Source organism: Mustela lutreola, chromosome 10, assembly GCF_030435805.1.
Source record: "Mustela lutreola isolate mMusLut2 chromosome 10, mMusLut2.pri, whole genome shotgun sequence".
NCBI classification, from domain to species: domain Eukaryota; kingdom Metazoa; phylum Chordata; class Mammalia; order Carnivora; family Mustelidae; genus Mustela; species Mustela lutreola.
Genome location: NC_081299.1, coordinates 61598591 through 61619519, shown reverse-complemented (window position 1 = coordinate 61619519; position 20929 = coordinate 61598591). Strand labels below are relative to the sequence as shown.

The 20929-nt window shown below is 33.9% G+C and overlaps 2 protein-coding genes across 3 annotated transcripts in view; one reads left to right on the top strand and one right to left on the bottom strand.

The window, feature by feature from the left end:
• Positions 1-1699: 1699 nt before the first annotated feature.
• FPGT (fucose-1-phosphate guanylyltransferase) lies at positions 1700-10036 on the bottom strand. Of its 2 annotated transcripts, none has more exons than XM_059135900.1 (4): positions 9860-10036; positions 8318-8485; positions 7059-7151; positions 1700-5248 (listed from the first exon to the last, which is right to left on the bottom strand). In XM_059135900.1, exons 1-4 carry the CDS (start codon positions 9939-9941, stop codon positions 3792-3794), a joined length of 1800 nt encoding a protein of 599 aa, XP_058991883.1. In that variant the 5' UTR covers positions 9942-10036; the 3' UTR covers positions 1700-3791. The 2 variants fall into 2 exon arrangements, with proteins under 2 accessions (XP_058991883.1, XP_058991884.1); XM_059135901.1 differs by having other exon boundaries at positions 4268-4434.
• Positions 10037-10087: 51 nt separating this feature from the next.
• The window catches only part of LRRIQ3 (leucine rich repeats and IQ motif containing 3), a 221123-nt gene continuing 210281 nt past the window's right edge, over positions 10088-20929 (top strand). Inside the window, exon 1 of the mRNA XM_059137558.1 lies at positions 10088-10257. The gene's annotated coding sequence lies outside the window, so the exon portion shown is untranslated. The remainder of the gene's footprint in view (positions 10258-20929) is intronic.

The window sequence follows — 20929 nt, the reverse complement described above, 5'->3', positions numbered from 1 at the left end:
TTATTTATTTAAGAGAGAGCATGAGCAGGGGGAGCAGCAGTTTGGGAGAAGGAGGGGAAGAATCTTAGGCAGATTCTGTGCTGAGCCTGGAGCCTGAGACGGGGCTTGATTTCAGAGCTCTGAGATCATGACCCAAGCTTAAACCAAGAGTCAGACACTCAGCCAACTGAGCCACCCAGGCGCCTGTTTTTCAGATTTTTTATTTAAATTTTTAACCTGACCCAGAATTGTATTCTCCTAGACCATAGCTCACTGGCAAGTTGCATGATGTGCCAAGTTTGGCTTACTGTGGCTCAGGTAGATAGCTTGCTAAGGAAGGAATTCTTTCTCAGATGAGACTCATGTTTTATCCCTCATTTAAAAAAAAAAAAGTTAGAAATTTCTGTAAGTTTAAACAATTGAGAGGATGTAACACTAGTATGCTATATAAAGGTTAGCACAGTGGTACTGGAGGGAAGGAGAATGTTTAATAATCTTTAATAAAGTTCATTACAGGAAATAATACAATTTTACTAAGTATAAACAGTAAAAGTTATGTTCTTCAACTTTAATAGAAATTGTCTAAACAAAATTTTATAGGCACAAAAGATTTTTTTTTAAAGATTTTATTTATTTATTTAACAGAGAGAGAGAGAGGAGATCACAAGTAGGTAGAGAGGCAGGCAGAGAGGGAGGGAGGCAGGCTCTCCTTTGAGCAGAGAGCCTGATGTGGGGCTTGATCCCAGGACCGCGAGACCATGACCTGAGCTGAAGGCATAGGTTTTAACCCACTGAGCCACTCAGGCGCCCCTAGGCACAAAAGATTTAAGTTAAACAAGGCAGCTAAGTTACTTCAATTTTTTCTTTTGTACTAAGTGAATCTAGAAAAGGTAATTTTCAAGTAAATTTAAAAAAAGGTATTTTTTTGGGTAATTTAGTTCTTGATATAGCTGAAAATTTATTTAGATAAACAACACAGAAACATTTGAAATCCTTTAGTTTTGAGCAAATTAAAAATATTTTTAAAGCTTTTTCTTTCCATCTTGATTCTCCTAGACTACATCAAAGCGCCTCAATTCTGGGCCTCTAGTTCTTAAATCCAAAGGACATCACAGTGTATGTAAAATACCATCCCTGATTGTGTGTAGTAAAACAATTACTAGCTATCTGTGGCAGTCACTCATACATTTTGCAGCAGGCATTTTGATTTCAGCTCTATGCTGAATTTTGTAATTTAATATAAATAGGGATGTTGCTTAGCCTCAGAAGATGAATGATCAACACAGATTATGGGAATTAATTCTGGATTAATATGATCAAATTATTGTGATTTTCAGCATATCATTTAGGTATTTGAAACTTTAACTTAGTATACAATGATAACATGCGTTATTCTGTTTTGCTTAGTTGTAGAAAAAAAATGCCTGAGGTAGATTAATACCAAATGTTGGATTTTTTTCCCCCCATGCCTTCCTTGGTCACTGTTCATTATTAACTGTGCAGTAAGTTTATGGGCTATATTTAGTTACAAATAACAACTATCCTCTATAAAACTTGAGAGTATATGGAATTTAAGCCTGTTATTTTATTAAATAAAAATGATAAATCAAGAGGAAATGTTCAATATTCTACTTATATATGCATGGGACTATCACCTTAGTTGGGTTAGATACACTGTTAATGAACATGTTTGTGAGTACCCCAAGTAATGCATCTCAAGGCAAGAGAAAATGCCAAATTCTTTAAAACTGATAACATTTCAGAGCAACTAGAATCCATACATTGTGCAGAATGATGATTAAAACAGTGACCACCAATTTGTCAGAAAACTCCCATTGACTTTGAATAGAAGCCAACTATTTTCTAGAGGCATGTGATTACACAAAGGCAAAAATGAAGCTGAATTTTGCTAAATAGTAAACCATCAACATCAAAACTTACACAACAGGTATCTGGTCTTGACAGTTTTGAGTCAATCCAGACAGCAATGTGGTGATGGCACTCTTAGGACATACAGCTTTACCAGGCACTCTTAGGACATATAGCTTTACCAATATCTTTGATAACACGGAAGATGTTACTGGGTAGAAGCACATGGATATCAACAACTCCTGAGTTGGAAAGTGTTTCAGAAGAGTCTGATTCTGAAAGAAAGCATTGTGCCATATTTTATTGATAGTTTTTTTTTTTCTTTTTAGTGGAATAAAATAATGGTAACTCTTAATAATTAATGGCACTTAGGTGAAATACAGTATTAAACATTCACTCAATGACAGACACATAGTATCTTCTGAAAGCTCTGCAAGTAAATCAGTCAATGCTAAAACATGGCTATATCTTTAGTTTTTCCTTGGAAAGAACCTTAAAAGAAAACAACAACAACAACAACAACAAAACACAGAAATAAACTAATTGAAGGTTGTAGGCAAGCCATATCAAGTATTTTTATATTGAAATATTAATATATAAATCAGAGTACCACTGACTAGTTCATATTTCAATTTACCCATGTTAAAACACAAAACTGACAGTTTCTCTAATTATTATTACACTTTGACATAAAGACATTTCACATGCATGCTTACAGCAAAAGAGGGACACATAATTTGAGATTCCAGCCAAATTTTAATTTCTTGGAGCTGTTTATCATCTGTAATTCTCTTCTTCAGGCTCCTTCCTGCTGCCTACCTTTGGCCAATTATTACTTCTCAGTACCATCACCAGTACAAGGACAAAAAATATGAAATAGAGAGTAAAATCAGTCCTTCTGGTAATTTAATAGTTCTAGTAAAGGGATTAATAAAAGGATATAAGTAATGTCCAAAATGAACTTGTACATTTATTAATGAACCCCAATTATTCCTACCACCTTCCCCACACAGATATTTGAGTTTTGTACATGTATATGCTTTTGTATGGATGGAACTTTAAGGAAAAATTTTGAGATACAGAAACACATGCCTGGGTGGCTCAGTCATTAAGTCTCTGCCTTCTGGCTCAGGTCATGATCCCAGGATCCTGGGATACAACCACGGCCCGGCTCAGTGGGAAAACTGCTTCTCCCTCTCCCACTTCCCATTCTTGCATTTCACCTCTTGCTGTCTCTCTCCCTGTCAAATAAATAAAATCTTAAAAAATATATATATATAGAAACACATATCCAAATTTATAAGGTAAAATAACACATATACACTTTTAGTTTCATTTTGGTAAGAGCAATAAAGGAGACAGATTTTCATCATCAATTTCAAAGCTGTTTGCATCTAATTATTTATTAATTACATAATCACAATATTTTAATTGATTTTATCTGAATTTGTGAGCAATGGGTTTCTTTCCAAAAAAGTATTTCTACAGTATTCTTACAATGCTCTGAAGATCCTATAGTATGCCATTTTTATCAGTTCATCAGAATAGGACTACTATGCTCAAAGATAGAAATGCCAATAAACACTTAGAACTGTACTGAAACGAAAGCCCAAAAGGAAGATGGAAAAACTCTAAAGATATGTTTAGAAAATTACTCAAAACTACTATAGTACTATATGAGCACAGCTATGCTCCACAAATCCACCTTTAATAAAAAAGAAAATTAAAATAGTGCTAAACATAAAAAAAAACCTTTTCTAAGCTTACAGCCTTGAAAATATTCTTTTATCAAAAATGGAGAATTCGTATTTTTGTGTTATTAATATGTTACAGTAATTGTTAATATAATTTGCATTGATTCACTTCAATGAAAAAACAAAAGTCTACAGAAAACTCTTCTATTTGTAGTCGTGCTCAATCAAGAATGCCAAGGTGTAGGATATTTAAGATGTCTCTAAATCAGACTGTTTTTTTGTATTTAAAGTAATTTCTAGAAAAATTTGCTCCCTATAAGTTATCATGTTTTCTACATCTTTGTAGACAAGCATTTCTTCAATGGACAACAGTTTATAGTTATTCAGGCTGAATGCTGATTTGTTCTGTATAGCATTTAACATTTTCAGGGATAGTATAACTGAATCACTTAAAGAAGAACAAACTGGGAAAATACGAGCATTCCACAAACTCAAACATGTCTTGTTTCCAGAGAACATTTCCTCTGTAACTTCCAGATTCCAAATATCTAAGCATGACAGGAAACAGACTCCAAAGAATTGAAGTAACTTTATATCTGACAATGTTTTAACATTCTTTTTCAAGTTGTCTTGCACTCCAAATGCCATAGTTGAATACTTTAAGTGTCCATTCATCTTCAAGCTTAAGGAACACACAAAAGAATATGCAGGCAGAACAGCTGCTGTTATGATATGACAACCACTAATAATGCAGTTTTCCCCAACTGAAACATCAGGCCCCAATCTGGAATACTCCACAACTGAGCCAGCTGCCACAGAACACCTTGAATCCAGTATACTTTGAATGATACAGGATGTATTACCAGAACTTTCCGGTATTGCAGAAAAGATGCTAAAAGCTATGGACTGTAAGCCAAGTTCTGACTTCAAATTGCTATCTGAAGTAAAATGAAACAAATATTCTTCGGTTGTTCCGATGTGATAAAATTTGGAGTTATTAAGAACAATAACATTTAATGAGGTTCCTTTAAGAAGATGAAATATTCTCTGCCTAATATCTATCAACTCTGCTTCTTCTTTAGTGACATTTGCTGTGTTTCTGGTGTACTCCACAGTTGCTCCAGGTCCCAAAGCTTGCAGAAAGTCTCCATAGGCATCTATTTCACAGTTCAATGTGCCTATTTTCTCATAAAAAGCAAGTAACTTTTTTGCTGATTTATGATCCATATAAAACAAGCTGTCCGTGTAGACATACTCAGAGTCTAACTTAAGAGGAGTATCACCCCTAGCAAAGTCCTGTTGAGAAATATTTCCCGGTCTACATACAGCATGAAATTGATGCATCTTTTCTATGCTGGGCTTATGAAGGAAACGATGGCAAGACCTGTATTCAAGGTCTCTATATTCTAATTCATCAAAAGGTTCTAAGACAAATACTCCATGTGTGGTACCAACAGTCAAACTAGAAGGATGAGCTAAAGCAGTAAAGCCAGGTTTGTCAAATCTAATAAACTCACATTCTCCGATACTATAAAGTTCAATATCATCTGCACAGGTAACCAGAATCCCAGGATTCATATGTGAGGGGAAATCAATGTACATGGCTAGTTTTAATTCCAACATCTGATAAATGGGGTTACCAAAAGGTAATGCAGTGAAAATTTTGCCCAGAGCACTTGCATTTGGAAGGCGTTGGCTGTAACCACCTATATAAAATTAAACAAAATAACTATTTAAAAATGTTTATAAGTCTCTTAAGATTTTAAAAACCCAGGGGGATCAGTTATAACCAAAATATCTCTAAACATATTTAATATATATAATACAGTACAGTAGCTCAGGAAAGAATAGTAAATTCCAGGTTACAAATTCAAGACCAATTCTCCTGTAGTGATTTAATATAATGCAATGTGGGATTAGGAAAGAATTCTATTATATTATATTTTAGAGGCTTTTAATTGTTTTGAATTAATTGTGCAACTAGTTCAGAGAACCATGGGCTAAAAAATGATCTTATATCCATATTTTAAATGATAAATTGAAATTGCAACAACATTTGAACTCCTATATTAAGAATCCACTTCATAGAGGGGGGAAAAATCACAAAAAACTAAAATACCAATTCTAAAGTAAAATTATTAAACAGTAATTTCCAGATGCAGTATTTTTCCTCAAATTATTACATACATTTAAAGGAAGTAAAGGTACATTTACTTAAAAGCATTTAAAATTTATACTTGTTTTTAATTTAAACAGGCTTTTTCAATCTGAGTCTTAGGACTTTAATTCCTTGAAAAGCATGTTCTCTTAAGTACATTAAATACCTTACATCATTTTTATGTAATTAATTATACTGAGGAGCCGCATTAGATAGTAGAAAGAGACAAAAACAGGTTCAAACTCTGGTTCACCACTTTTTAGTTGTTCCATCTTGGATTTACTCCAAATCAGCAAATGTAGAATACTTGCTTTATTGTGTTTTATGTAAAACACTTGGCACACGATATGTTGTTCAACAAATGAGAGCTAATACTTTCTACTTTTCTCCTTTTCCAAAGACTAGCCAATACTTAAGTTTAGCATTGTAAGATTAACCTTTTTCCCACTATGTATTTTCTAGTGTCTACCTTAGATTTTACTAAGTCGGTAATAAGTAATATTGGTTTTGGAATAAGCTATAAAGTAGAATTTTTCTACTTTTTTAGAGTTAGTCTTAAAATCAGAACATGGATGCTTTACTCGATACTATCTTTACAAAGAATCATTGTTCTGTCTATGAATCCTAAGAAATAAAGTGCTTTGAAAGCCATGTAGATGAATGGCTCTAAAATACCTGTCCCTGAACTCGTGCCAGTCTATAATAACATTTTCATCAGCTCCAATACATACAGAAAAATAACAGAGGTTTGCATATAACCCAAATTTTCATACAATGAAGTTTATTGATTAAGAAAACTATTCTCCTGAGATTATTTCTTTCCCACTTTCCTGCTCTAAAATGTCCTCTTTTGTGTGTGATTTTCCCTTACATACTTTCTTGTCCTCTCCATGTTTTGTCACTACCCTTCCTTTTGTTTTTAAACTCTTTTAAGGATAGTAGACTTTTGCCACCAACAATCAGATACAAATGTGTGGTAGGTTTTGGCAAAAGTCTGGTAATCACAGTGCTAAGCCAGCCTCTCCCCTACAATAATAATCCCTTTTAAAGAATTATCAAGAAATGTTCATATTTTGATGGGTTCTATTTTAGGAACATAATTTTCTATATACATACTAAAAACAATATCCATGAAAAGTTGATGATATTATGTGATCTATAAAGATACATTTGTGAAAAAACATTATGTTGCTTACAACTTTAAAATGTCTAGAAAAACATAAAATAATGTTTTCAAAACACAGTAATTTCAAAGAAAAAAATTTTAAAAAAGGAGAAGTATTTACAAGATAGAAAAAAGTCCCTAAAATATCAAAGGTAAAATGTCAATTAGTGAAAAAGAAAATGTGTAACTTTACCAGAATGAATTAATAGGACGGTAAAAGAATTCCATTTATTGCCATATAGCTTTTCCAAACATCGAAGGGCACAAAGTGTGGATCCTCCATTTCCTTAAAAACAAAAGTTAAAGAACGCAATTAATTTCATAGAAAATTACTGAGAATTTGTAATTACAATAAAAAGTTAGGTGTTTTAAGGTTGAGGATTGGGCCTTTGGCTAACAATTAACTAGCTGGAGAGCAAAGGTATGGGCAAAAGAGTCACATTAAACACACATTTCACAGTATTTAAATAGATAAATAATTAGCAGTGGAATCCAGAGATTAGCACTTGGTAATAAATGATGAGCACTGAAATCTCCTGAAAATAAAGAAGTAATATATTAGACAATTTGCAACACAAAAAGACAGTAAGTATACATGTTCATTTGAAATTACAAATTAAAAAACCCATTAAAATAATTCTCCCACATGGCAAAATCAAATATTTGAGTTAGATTTCCTTTCTAAAGTTTCTTAGAACCTGGTGTTCTTAAAAATATCTTAAATATAACTACACTTACTAGTTACCTTGGGCAAGTTATTTAACTCTCTCTGCCTCAGACTCTCATCTATATGATAGGAACCATAAAAGGACTGACTGCACCATTATGAGGATTAACACAGGTTAATTAGAACAATGCCAATGTCAGATATAAATAGCCTCTGTTGTATCAAGAGGCTTCAGCTTTGAGTATCACAAAGAAAATGGCCCCCAGAAAAATAGCAAGTATTTTTATTTGCAGCGGAAGGTCAAAGGCAAGGTTGAGTTAAACTGGGTTTTTAAAGTAAGTACCTGTGATATTGGGCCATTAGACTGTGCTCTTTTGCTTTCTGCATCATGGTTCCAAGAGGCTAAGTATGTGTGTGTATTTATTTTTTTCCCCTGATTTGCAATCTTCATGTAAATTTCTGAACAATGGAGTTGAGAAGGACCTTAAGAGTCCTAACAATAAAGTCCAAAAGAATATTCATCACCTAAGTAAATTTATTAACATTAATAAAATTCTCTTTTAAGTAACATTCTGTGAGTTTTTCATGGTAAGTCACAATGTGTAAGAACAACGCTATGCCTTTAATCTTTCTTAAAAATTGTCAATTTACATTAAATTTTTAAAGTTTGGAAAGCCTATAGGAAGAAAGATATAGAGCTCATAAACTTGAGCCATAGGAAAGCTTTTCTTCAGTGATCATTATGCCTAGAACCTATAATTTAAATCTGACCATAGAGAGAGTACCGATTTTGACTCCAGCAGGATCAACAAAAACATGATATTGAACTCCAAGGGGTAGCTCCTTTTTTTTCAGCTTTTCTGACAGCTGTTGCTTATAAGCAAGCTCCTGTTTTTCATCAGCTGCTGTTATTGCAACGATGTCCCAGAATTCTCCAGCTGCCACAGGTTTGCCTATGTGGAAGAAGCAAGGGAATAAGTATTAGAAATCTCTAGCTGGTCTAAGTTTACCACTTTGGAAAGAAAAAAATAAAAAGATTATCTTCATAAACCTATCTTCTCAGAATTAGAGAATAATTCGTGGGTAGGTAGGATAATTCAAACTAGTTCTATTGAAGACTGTTCACAAATTTTGATTTTTTTCTCTTAGATTACTTGCTCCTTTTATGGTTTACAGTTCACTTATTTAATATTCTGAAAGTTGTTAGGTTTCTTAAGAAGTACTTTTGCCTTGCTAAAATTTACTTTGATTCTTAAATAACAAGAGACAAAAAGAATAAATGAATCTCCAGCTGTGAAAATCAATTTTTATGTATCAGGACCATTTATTGGCTAAGTACAATTCAACCCAAAGATCCATTCCTCCAATGTTGCTATTTATAAATTTAGGTCCTTTATTTTTTATTACCTTAAGTAATGCAAAGCCATGCAAGTTTACAAAGGCTTTGAAGTATGACCTAAAATTCTGGATAACAGAAAAGTTCCCAACTCCCTGATGAACTCATTAAAAAAAGACTGAATATTTGGTAGACAGTGGAAGCTCTTCTTTATTGGTACACAAGGTGATAAGGATTCTTATAGTTAACAGACAGGATTTGTCCAAACCTAACAGTCCTGAATATCCTACAGTCTTCCAAGTATTATTTCCTGTATTTTTGATGAAGTTACTGCATTAAAAATTATTTTAATTTTTAAATTATTTTAAATTATTTTACTGCATTATTTTAATGCAGTAACTTCATCAAAAATAGAATTTTATTAGATAGTTGTACAAAGAATGACAAATAACACAGCTTTATTTATTTTTTTGATACAAACTTCCCCTTTTAGATTTTTAACCTATAATTCCTCTGTGTCTTGTTCTGTTTTTTACTCAGTTTGCATTCACAGCATGGAACGAATTGGTGAAGGAGGTAAGGGGACTGTAGAATGCTAAAATCAGATATGTATTGATCAAAACACTGTGCTTTAGATCATTTACATTTATTTTAAATAACTTTCCTTAATGAGCTAACCAAATGCATAACTTGGATTTACAGCTTCCCTAATCAGATTAGTATTTTCTTTCTTCTTCCTTCTCTCTTATTTTGATATATATATGTTACTAGGAATAAAGTCAAAGAAATAAAGTAACAACATAATGTAAGGAAAGGGTAGTGGCAGAATTAAAAAAAAAAAAAAAAATCAAGAGCGTAAGCTACAGCTGGGCCTGCGTCCTAAGCCCCAAGGTGAGAAGCAGACAGGAAGTGACAGTCCAGCAAATTTCCCCAAACGTAAAGCACCCTCCCTGTCCACTGCCGGGCATAGTTGGGGTTCCCTCTTTGCTACCTCTCAGCTCTGAAAACCTCCTCAATTTTCGCTGGGTGGCTTCTCGCAGAGTTACGCCTAGGGGTGCAAGCGCAGCAGCCATAGCAACACCTTCCCCGACACCAGTAGAAGCCTTCCAAGTCTCTGCCGCCCGGCACAGCACGCATGCGCACCCGAATGCAACCCGTTCCTGGGTCCGTTTTCTCCTCTGTCCCGCCCTTTACGTGCGTCCCTCACGTAACCACGCCCCCGAAGCTCTGGCCCGCCCCGAGAAAACCTAGAGGGACCGAGAACAGAGTCGGGCCTCGTTTCCCTAGCAACCGTCTCCGGAACAGATGAACACCTAGCGATTTGACGGATTGTGCCGGGTCTGGGCCGTTTGTTCCCAACTCATAAGGCCTTGCAGCCCAGTTGACCCGGTGAGTGGTTAGTGTTGGGCGATGAAATTGCTAGAACCGACCCGTTAAGAAGACAAAATCACAATTTATCTTCCATCTCTCTCGAAAAGTGGTGCGTCCTTTCTAACTCGCGGTTTGTTTCAGCCAGGAACAGTTCCCAAAGACCTCTTGACAGTTAATTCCTCCCACCGTGTCGTCATCTGAAGACATTTGCTCCAAGCCCACGTCCAGATATATAGTCTGAACATGAAAAATCTGTATTCTGTTCAGGAACCTTAGGTTTGTGGTTTCTTTGCCTTTGCAGTTCTTAGTAAGTGAGCCTCTCTACCCCTAAGTTTTGAGTTCACTTCATAGGCTTTTGTAAATTGTATATAATTCAATCTGGGACCAGTCCCTTAACATTTATGGTATTGGTTTATTTACTGGCATTCTTTTGCATATGCAGACTGATCAAGAACTTTAAATGACATTACTGGGAATAAGTCAGACCTATTAGATGTATTTTTAGTAGCGATCTATAAGTCTTTATCTTGTAAAGCACAAGTTTATAATGAGTTTTACAGGTTAATCTCTTCATCTTTACATAGAAGAAAATTATGAATCAGAATAATGACTTACTGAAGGCCTCACAATCAGTAGTAGAGAAGACTTTAACATAATTTTTCAATCCCAAACCCAGAAATCACCTACCACACCATGCATTTTTATTTATTTTAGAAACCTGTCTTCACTAAACTTTCCATCAATGCCATAGGCAGGCATTGAGGGCTCTACAAGGTCTTGCCATGAACTTAACTTAGGTTTTGTTTGTTTTTCCTAAAGACTTGGCTTTGTATTTAATTTTGTACTTAAAGAGAAATCGTTTGGGTAAAAAGGGAGATTACCCTTTCATAGTTCCATCGTTTAAACGGTTTATTTTTGTTGTTATTGTTAATAAAAACAAAACATTGAGAACATTTAGAAAATACAGAAGGCTTTGAGTGAGGTGAAAACAAAAGGGAGTGAGCGGTACAGATCAGAGAGATGACAAAAGCCTAAAGAAAGGATTTTGTTTTTTTTTTTATCCTGGGTGAAACAAAGCCATTGCAGAGTTTTGATGTGACTTGCCTTGTGTCTAAAAAGATCACTCAGAAATGTGAAAGTAGACTACAATGGAGGGTGGGGGCAAGGATAGAGTTGGTGGAGACTTGGCTATGATAGTATCAGTGGGGATGCTGAGAAATTGACTAGATTCTGGACATATTTTTGAAGGCATAGTCAGTACAATTTGCTAATGGCATGGGTATGGAATACTAGGGAATGAAAGAAATCAAATTGATCAGCTGAAGGATAGAATGGCCATCAACTGAGATGGGAAAGACTATGGATGGACAATGTTGGTGGGATAGTAGGGAGAGTCCAGAATTTGGTTATAGACATGTGGAATATACAGATGTATGTCTATGCAGTACATATGTAATGGAAGTTTTTATGTGTTTATGTGTCTGTAGGCATTATACACATGAGTTTGGGGTTCATGAGAGAGGTCTGGGCTAGAGCGATAATTTTAGGAATCTTCAGCGTACATATGGAGTTACTTTTATTTTATTTTACCTTGTTTTGCTTTTTTGAAAGTTTTAATTTTAATTCCAGTTGTTATCTTAATCTGTAATATTGGATTCTGGTGTACAATAAATAGTGATTCAACACTTCCTAGACTACCTGGTGCATATAACAAGTGCGCTTCTTAATCCCCATCATCTATGTAACCCATCCCCCCACTCACCTCCTCTCTGGTAACCATCAGTATTACTTGGTTTGCCTTTCTGTTTCTCCCGCCCCCCAATTTACCCATTTGTTTTCTTTCATAAATTCTGCATATGAGTGAAGTCATATGATACTTGTCTTTCTCTGACTGACTTATTTCAGTTACTATTATGGCTGAGTAATATTCCAATGTGTGTACCAAATCTTTTTTTGTCCCCTCAGATCTAGAATTAGGATTCACTTTAGGAACCAGAATAATGGTTAGGTTTAGGGACAGTGCAAAGGTATGTGCCTACTATCCTGCAGTTCTGAGACCTCTCCAGAGGGATAACCTTAGGTTTAGAGTTATGGCTAGGGGCTAGATGGAGTTAATTTAATTTAATTTAATGTTTTTTGGAGTTAATTTTAAACTACAGAACTAGATGAGGGCCCAGGGGAAGAAAGGTTAATATAGCTTATAAGCTCTAGAATTGTGTATACTAACAAGGTAAACAGTGAAAAAGTGACCAAATAAAGTTTTGGACAGTGATAAGAACTATGAAGGGACTGAAACAGGCTGATGTAATAGACTTTATTATATAGAGTATTAAATACATCATTTCTTGGACCTGGGAAGGATGGCCATAGAAATTGATGTTATTTTTTTCTGATATTATTATTCATATAAAATGTGCTGAAAGTAAATATACCACATTATCAGCTATGGTTTTTGTTCTTCTTCCCTATTTTCTGTTTTTCTTAAATGTTCATTAGTATAATTTTAAGTAAAAATGAAAAAAATATTGAATATTATGTGAAATTCCAAGAAATTCCAAGAAATTTCCTTGGAAGTTGATTGTAGAGGGTAAAAAAGTCTAAGGATTTAAGTTTATGTTTAATATAATCAAACAGTGTGATATGGTTGCTAAATAGTCATAAGCTACAGTAACCAGAATAAAATATACCAACACAGCTAAGTAGTAAAATCATTAATTCTGTATAAGTAAAACATGATGGGAATGATGCATTTAATCATGGATTCCACATTTCAAAAGGAACATCAGACAAACTGAGCTATAAATATGTTGAAAATGATATTCTGTAGAGGCATTTGGGCTTTTTTTCTATGGAAAGATAGTAGAGAGTATCTGAAAAAGTACCATAAAGAAAATTGAGAATAGATATTTAAAAGAACTTTACTGAGGCACAATTTATGTACCATAACTAACCTGTTTTAAGTGAACAATTAAATGATTTTTAGTAAGTTTACTAAATTGTTCAACCACTACCCCAATAAGATGCCTGTGCTTGTTTATAATTAATGAAATGTTACTTTTATTACTATAGGTATAACTATGACTGTTGTGTGTAAGTTGTAGAGAAGCACAGTAAATTTGTTTCCAAACACTTTTTTTTCCTTCTTCGCAAGAAGACACTGAAGAAGACAAGAAGACACTGAAGCCAAATGAAGAAGGTCCTAGATCATGGACTATGATGCTTATGGTGCATGGCTTGATCAGTACATGCTAAGGCTCTGATCTTTCCATTTCTTGTGCTTTATCTCTCTGTTCAACTACTGTTCCTCCTCCTACCCTTTCTGATATATAATGTAAGCAAAAAAATCTTTTTTTATTGTTCCCTTCACTTGAATTTATTTAGCCAGCTAGCTTGTTCTCAGCTTATTTTTTTAGCATTTATTTTCCCTTGTTGAAGGAACCCTCACCCTTCTGACCCTTCTGGGGAGCCAAGGACAACTTTTTCCCCTTAACTTCTATTTGCTGGCCTCCCTTTTTATTTTATTTTATTTTTAAGACTTTATTTTTTAGAGTAGTTTTAGGGTCACGACAAAATTGGAGGAAGATACAGAGATTTTTGGGGTGCCTGGGTGGCTCAGTGGGTTAAGCCGCTGCCTTCGGCTCGGGTCATGATCTCAGGGTCCTGGGATCGAGCCCTGCATCTGGCTCTCTGCTCAGCGGGGAGCCTGCTTCCTCCTCTCTCTCTGCCTGCCTCTCTGCCTACTTGTGATCTCTGTCAAATAAAATGAATAAAATCTTTAAAAAAAAAAAACAGATTTTCAGTATATCCCCACATATACTTGCAGGTACATAGCCTACCCCATCAATATCCCCTGCTAAAGTGGTACATTTATTATGTTTGATGAACCTATCTTGACATTTCATAATTACCAAAAGTCCATAGTTTACCTTTCATTTCAATTTTGGTGTTGTATATTCAGTGAGTTTGGACAAAGCAAGATGACATGTATCCCTCATTAATAATATTCAGAATTTTACTGCCTAAAATTTTTCTGTGTCCTGCCTATTCATTCACCCCATGAACTCTGCAACCACTGATCTTTTTACTATCTCCACACTTTTGCTTTATTCATTATGTCATATAGTAGGATCCTTCACTATGTAGCTTTTTTAGTTGGTCTCTTTCACTTAGTAATATGCATTTAAGGTATACCATGTCTTTTTATGGCTTGATACCAATTTCTTTTTAGTGCTGAGTAATAGTTCATGCCTGGATGTACCACACTTTATCCATTCACCTACTGAAGGACATCTTAGTTGCTCCCAAATTTTAACAAGTATGAGTAAAGTTGTTATGAACATCCATGTGCAAGTTGTTCTATAAAAATAAGTATTCAACTCCTTTGGATAAATATCAAGGAGTGCAATTACTTGATATCTGATAAGAATATATTTAGTTTTATAAGATATAGCCAAACCATCTTCCACACTTGCTGTACTATTTTATATTCTTACCAACAACGAATGATAGTTTCTGTTGCTAAACATCCTTGCCAGCAGTTGGTAGTGTCCATGTTCAGGATTTTGGTTATTCTAATAGGTGTGTGATGATTGCTCATTGTTGTTTTAATATTCCATCTGTATATCTTCTTTGGCCCATTTTTTAATCTGGTTCATTTCCATATTATTTAGTTTTAAGTGTTCTTTGTATATTTTGGATAAAAGTCTTTTTTCAAATGTGTCTTTTGTAAATATTTTCTCCCAGTCTGTGGCTTGTTTTCTCATACATTTGACATTACTTTTGAAAATTATATGTCTTTGATTTGAATGAAGTATAGGTTATGAAATATTTCTTTCATGGGTTATGATTTTTTTAAAAAAGATTTATGAGATTAAGAGTCACTTATGGTTTGTCTCCCTCCCAATCCCATCTTCTTTCATTTATTCTTCTCGTACCCACTTAAGCCCCCATGTTGCATCACCACTTCCTCATATCAGGGAGATCATATGATAGTTGTCTTTCTCCGCTTGACTTATTTCGCTAAGCATGATACGAGGGTTGCTGGGGGGAGGGGGTTTGGGAGAAAGGAGTGGTATTATGGACATTGGGGAGGGTATGTGTTTTGGTGAGTGCTGTGAAGTGTGTAAACCTGGTGATTCACAGACCTGTACCCCTGGGGATAAAAATATATGTTTATAAAAAATAAAAAATTATATTAAAAAAAAGATTTATTTATTTATTTATTTGACAGACAGAGATCACAAGTAGGCAGAGAAGCATGCAGAGAGCAGAGAGCCCAATGTGGGGCTCGATCTCAGGACCTTGGGATCATGACCTGAGCCGAAGGCAGAGGCCTTAATCCACTAAGCCACCCAGGCGCCCTGTAGGTTATGATTTTTTATTATTATACGTAGGGTCACCTTGATTTTCTTCTAGGTTATCTTCTATGAGTTTTAAGGTTTTGTGTTTTACATTTGGATCATAGGTCCAGTTTGAATTAATTTTTCTGAAAGTGTTAAGTCTGTGTCTAGAGTCATGTTTTTGTTTGTTTGTTTTGCATTTGGATGTCCAATTGTTTCAACACCATTGGTTAAAAGTCTATCTTAGCTCCTTTGTACTATCTTTGCTTCTTTGTGAAAGATCAGTTGACTATATTTCTGTCTGTCTGTTTCTGGACTCTGTTCTGTTCCATTGGACTATCCATTGTTTTGACAATACTACATTGTCTTGACAACTGTATCTTTATGGTAAGTCTTAAAATCTGGCAGTGGCATTCCTCCAATTTTGTTCTTCTTCAATAGTGTGTCAGATATTATGGGTTTTTGCCTCTTTATATAAACTTTAAAATCAGTTTGTTGGTATTGATAAAATAATTGAGATTTTGAATGGCATTGCACTGAATTTATAGATCAAGTTGGAAGGAACTGACATCTTGATAGTGAGTCTTCGTATCTGAGCTATCAATGCACATGAAATTTCTCTCCATTTATTTAGTTCTCTGAATTTGTTCATCAGCACTTTGTTGTTTTCCTTCTATAGATTTTGTACATATTTTGTTACATTTATAACTAAATATTTCATTTTTGGGGTGCTAATGTAAACAATATAGTGTTTTTAGCTTGTTCATTGCTGGTATGTAGGAAAATGATTGGCTTTGTGTATGAACCTTGTATCTGCAACCTGTTTAAATCACTTTTTCATTTCAGGATTTAGTAGTTTTTTTTGCTTGTTTGTTTTGTTTCGTTTTATTGATTCTTTTGAATTTTCTTTTTAAAAAAATATTTATTTGAGAGAGAGAAATTGAGAAAGTGAGCATGAGTTGGGTTAGGGGCTGAGAAAGAGGGAGAAACAGACTGTCCACTGGGCAGGGAGTTGGGCTTGGTACTAGGACCCTGAGATCATAACTGAAGCCTAAGGCAGATGCTTAACAGACTGAGCCACCCAGGTGCCCTCTTTTGGGTTTTCTATGTAGATGATCATGTCATCTGTGAACAAAAACAGTTTTATTTCCTTCTTCCCAGTCCTTATATATTTTTAAATTTCCTTGCTCTGTCTTATTGAAATAGCTAAGAATTTAAGTAGGATGTTACAAGGCAGTGATCAGTTGGAATATCCTTGCCTTGGACCTTAGTGGGGTCTTACTGGGGAAGCTTCTTATTTCTTATCACTAAGTATGATGTCAGCTACAGAAATTTATATAGGTATTTTTATCAATTTGAAGAAGTTCTCTATTCTTTCATTACTGAGAATTTTTATCATGAATAGTGTTGGATTTGATAAAATGATTTTTCTGTGTATGCTGAAATGATCATGTGATTTTTTTTTTCAGCCTGTTAATGTGATGGATTACACAGATTGGTTTGTGAATGTTGAACCAGACATGCATACCTTGGAAAAATCCCACTTGGTAGATTCTTTTTATACTTTGTTGGATTCAATTTGCAAAACTTTTTTTCCAGGATTTTTGGATCTGTTTTCAGGAGAAATATTGGTCTGTTCTTTACATTCTTGTAATGTCTTTGGTCATAATGTTAAGATAATTCTGACCTCGTAGAATAAGTTAGGTTTTGCTTCTGTCTTCTGAGAGAGATTGTAGGGAATTGGTATAATTTCTTCCTTAAGTTTGGTAGCATTCCTCAGTGAACTTATATGGGTCTGGTGCTTTCTATTTTGGAAGGTTATTAGTTATTAACTTAATTTCTTTTATAAATATCTGCCTATTCAGATTGTCTATTTGTTCTTGTGTGAATCATAACTGATTGTGTCTTTCAAGGAATGTGTACATTTCATCTAGGATATGAAACTTTTGTGCATGGAACTGTTCATGATATTTCTTTATTATACTTCTAAAGTCCATGGGATCTGTAGTATTGTCCACTCTTTAATTTCTGGTATTAATAATTAAAAATAATGAATATTAGTGATTAATAATAATTAACAATTTGTGTTCTCTCTCACTTTTTTCTTTGATCTTTCCAAAGAACCAGCTTTTGGTTTCATGGATATTCTCTATTGATTTTCTGTTTTTAATTTCACTGGTTTCTCCTGTAATTTTTATTATTTCTTTATTTACGCTTACCTTGGATTTTATTTGCTCCTTTTTTTCCTAGTTTTCTAAGGTAAAGTTCAGATTATTGCTTTTAGATTTTTCTTCTTTATATATGCATTCAATGCTGTAAATTTCCCTCTAATCATTGCCTTTGCTACATCCCACAAATTTTGAGAAGTTGTATTTTTATTTTTCATTTAGTTTAAAATATTTTTAAATTTCTCTTGAGGTCTTTGACCATGTGTTATTTAGAAATATGTTGTTTAATCTCCACATATTTGGGGGTATTCCAGCTATCTTTCTGTTATTGATGTGTGGTTTAATTCCATTGTGATCTGGGGCAGACATTATATAATTTCTGTGCTTTTAAATCTGTTAAGTTGTGTTTTAGGCCCAAACTATGGCCTATCTTGGTAAATGTTTATGTGAGCTTTTGATGAATATACATTTGGCAGTTGTTGGATGAGGTAGTCTGTAGATGTCAATTACATCCTGTTGATGGATGGTGTTGTTGTGTTTAACTATGTTCTTATTGATTTTCTGTCTGCTAGATCTGTTCATTTTTTGATAGTGGGGTTGAAGTCTCTAGCTGTGATAGTGGATTCATCTGTTTCTTGCAATTCTATCAGTTTTGCTTCACTTTTGTTAGGTGCCTAAACTCTACCAGTTGGTATGTCTTTTTTGGAGAAATGACCCTATTATTATTATTTAATGTCATTTTTTTTTAAGATTTTATTTTATTTATTTGACAAAGAGAGGGAGAGAGTGAGCCCAAGCCGGGAGTGGGGGGGTGGGAGAGGGAGAAGCAGGCTCCCAGATGAGCAGAGAGCCTGATGTGGAGCTCTATCTCAGGACCCTGGGATCATGACCTGAGCTGATGGCAGGTCATCAATGCTGTAAATTTAACAGACCTTAAATTGACTAAATTTAAGTCAACTAAAAATTGACTAAATGACCTTAACTGACTAAACCACCCAGGTGCCTCTGTAATGCCATTCTTTTTTTTTTTTAATAATTTTTTATTTTTTATAAACATATATTTTTATCCCCAGGGGTACAGGTCTGTGAATCGCCAGGTTTACACACTTTACAGCACTCACCAAAGCACATACCCTTCCCAATGTCCATAACCCCACCCCCCTTCTCCTAACTCCCCCTCCCCCCCAGCAACCCTCAGTTTGTTTTGTGAGATTAAGAGTCACTTATGGTTTGTCTCCCTCCCAATCCTTTTTTGTTTTATTTATTCTTCTCCTACCCACTTAAGCCCCCATGTTGCCATTCTTTATCCTGATAATTTCTCTTGCTTTGAAGACTGCTCTGTTTAAAGTTAATATAGCTACTCCTGCTTTCTTTTAATAGGTGTCTGCATGGTATATCTTTATCATTTTATATGTCTTTACCTTTAAAGTGGTTTTCTTGTGGACAAGATATACTTCGGTCTTTTTTTAATATTATCTGATAATCTCCCTTAATTGGTTCATTTGGACCTTTGACATTCATAATGATTATTGATATATTTGGTTAATATTTGTGATATCCATTGTTGTTTTCTATTTGTTGCCATTATCCTTTATTTTATCTTCTGTCTTTCACTCTTTTTATGGCTTTTGTGGTTTTAAATGAGCATTGTAGATGATTCCATTTTCTTTCCTTTCATATAGCATCTTGGTTATAGTTCTTATTTTACCATTTTCAGTAGTTGCTCTAAAGTTTGCAATCCACATTTATAATTAATTAAGTTCCATTTTCAAATAATACTCTATTCCTTCTCAGGTGTAAGTACCTTATAATTAAAAATAAACCTGATTCTTTTCTTCTGTCCCTTATATATTTGCTTCTTTAATTTCACTTATATATATATAAACATTCATGTATGTACGACATATGTACAAACTTAGATAGTTGCTTATATCATTTGTTATTTTGACAAACTTTTATGTTTGTCATAATCAGATCAATTAAGACTAAGAAAAAATAAAAGATTTTTATATTATGTACCGTTTCTTTCCCAGTGTTCTTCTTTGCTTTCTATCAATCTGCATTTCTGAACTACATCTTATTCCTTTTCTCTATAGAACTTCTTTTAACATTTCTATTGGCAACAAATTTCCTCAATGTTTGTCTGTGAAAATGTTTCTCCTTCATTTTGAAAAGTAATTTCACAGGGTATAGAATTCTAGGTTGGTGGGTTTTCTTTTTTCTCTCAATACTTTAAATATTTTATTCTATTCTCTTCTTGCTTTATGATTTCTTAAGAGGTATAGATTTCTGTGCAAATATTTTTCTAGATTTAAATCAGTTTTTATTGTTTTATATCCATCTTCTGGCTCATCATCCTTTAGTTTTTTCAAGCTTATAGTTTTACAGTCTACAAGCATGGGATAGAAAAATAAAATTTGAACTGGTGTTTTCACAAAAGCTTTTTAAAAGTTGTGAACAGAAATATACAACCTTCTAAATTTTATAAAGTAAATACATTTCAAGGACAGAAATTAAGATGTCTAGATTACAAGTGCATCTTTGGCTCATTGTTCCAAATGACTTTTTATGGTATCTGAAACATGTGGAATATACCACCAAAATGTAATGTTTTAAGGGATCAGTGTTTTTTATATAAACTTACAAACCAGCTAGAGTTCATTTTCATTTGCCAGGAGATATATAATATTGTAATTGTTCTACTAGAACTCTTCTCCTTAAATTTTAAAGTACATTTTGTGTGTGATGTAAAATCATGGCAAGTTCTTCATCAAAACAGTATTGACTCAATGAATAAAAAATATTCCTTATAAAATAATTGCAATGTTTATAATGGGCCTAAATATATCGCAGACATCCTAAACTAAAAATAGTTTGCAACCATGATAAATGTAAAATACTATTAGTTGTATTTCCTACAGTTAGATTTTTGAAAAAATAAACCATTATTTTCTCCTTTTTCATGATTTTATTTCATTTACAGAATCTTAGCAAAGTTTATGGTAATTCTGGAGTCTATTGTACAGAATTTACTTAATAATGTCATAACTGATGTTTGCAAAATAAGTTCTTATAACATAGATCACCAAACCAAATATTTTTATTTTAATATACTCCTTACTTAAAATAATAATGTATTTGTATATCTATCATCTAAAGTTCCAGTGACTGAGTGTGATGCTC

Excerpts from the sequence above, each read along its gene's own strand:
- FPGT (XM_059135900.1), bottom strand. The coding sequence starts at position 9,941 with ATGGCTGCTGCGCTTGCACCCCTAGGCGTAACTCTGCGAGAAGCCACC. Across the intron at positions 8,486-9,859 it reads GAGGTTTTCAGAGCTGAGAG|GCAAACCTGTGGCAGCTGGA; the intron begins GTAGCAAAGAGG and ends TCTTCCACATAG. Across the intron at positions 7,152-8,317 it reads TCCTGCTGGAGTCAAAATCG|GAAATGGAGGATCCACACTT; the intron begins GTACTCTCTCTA and ends TTTGTTTTTAAG.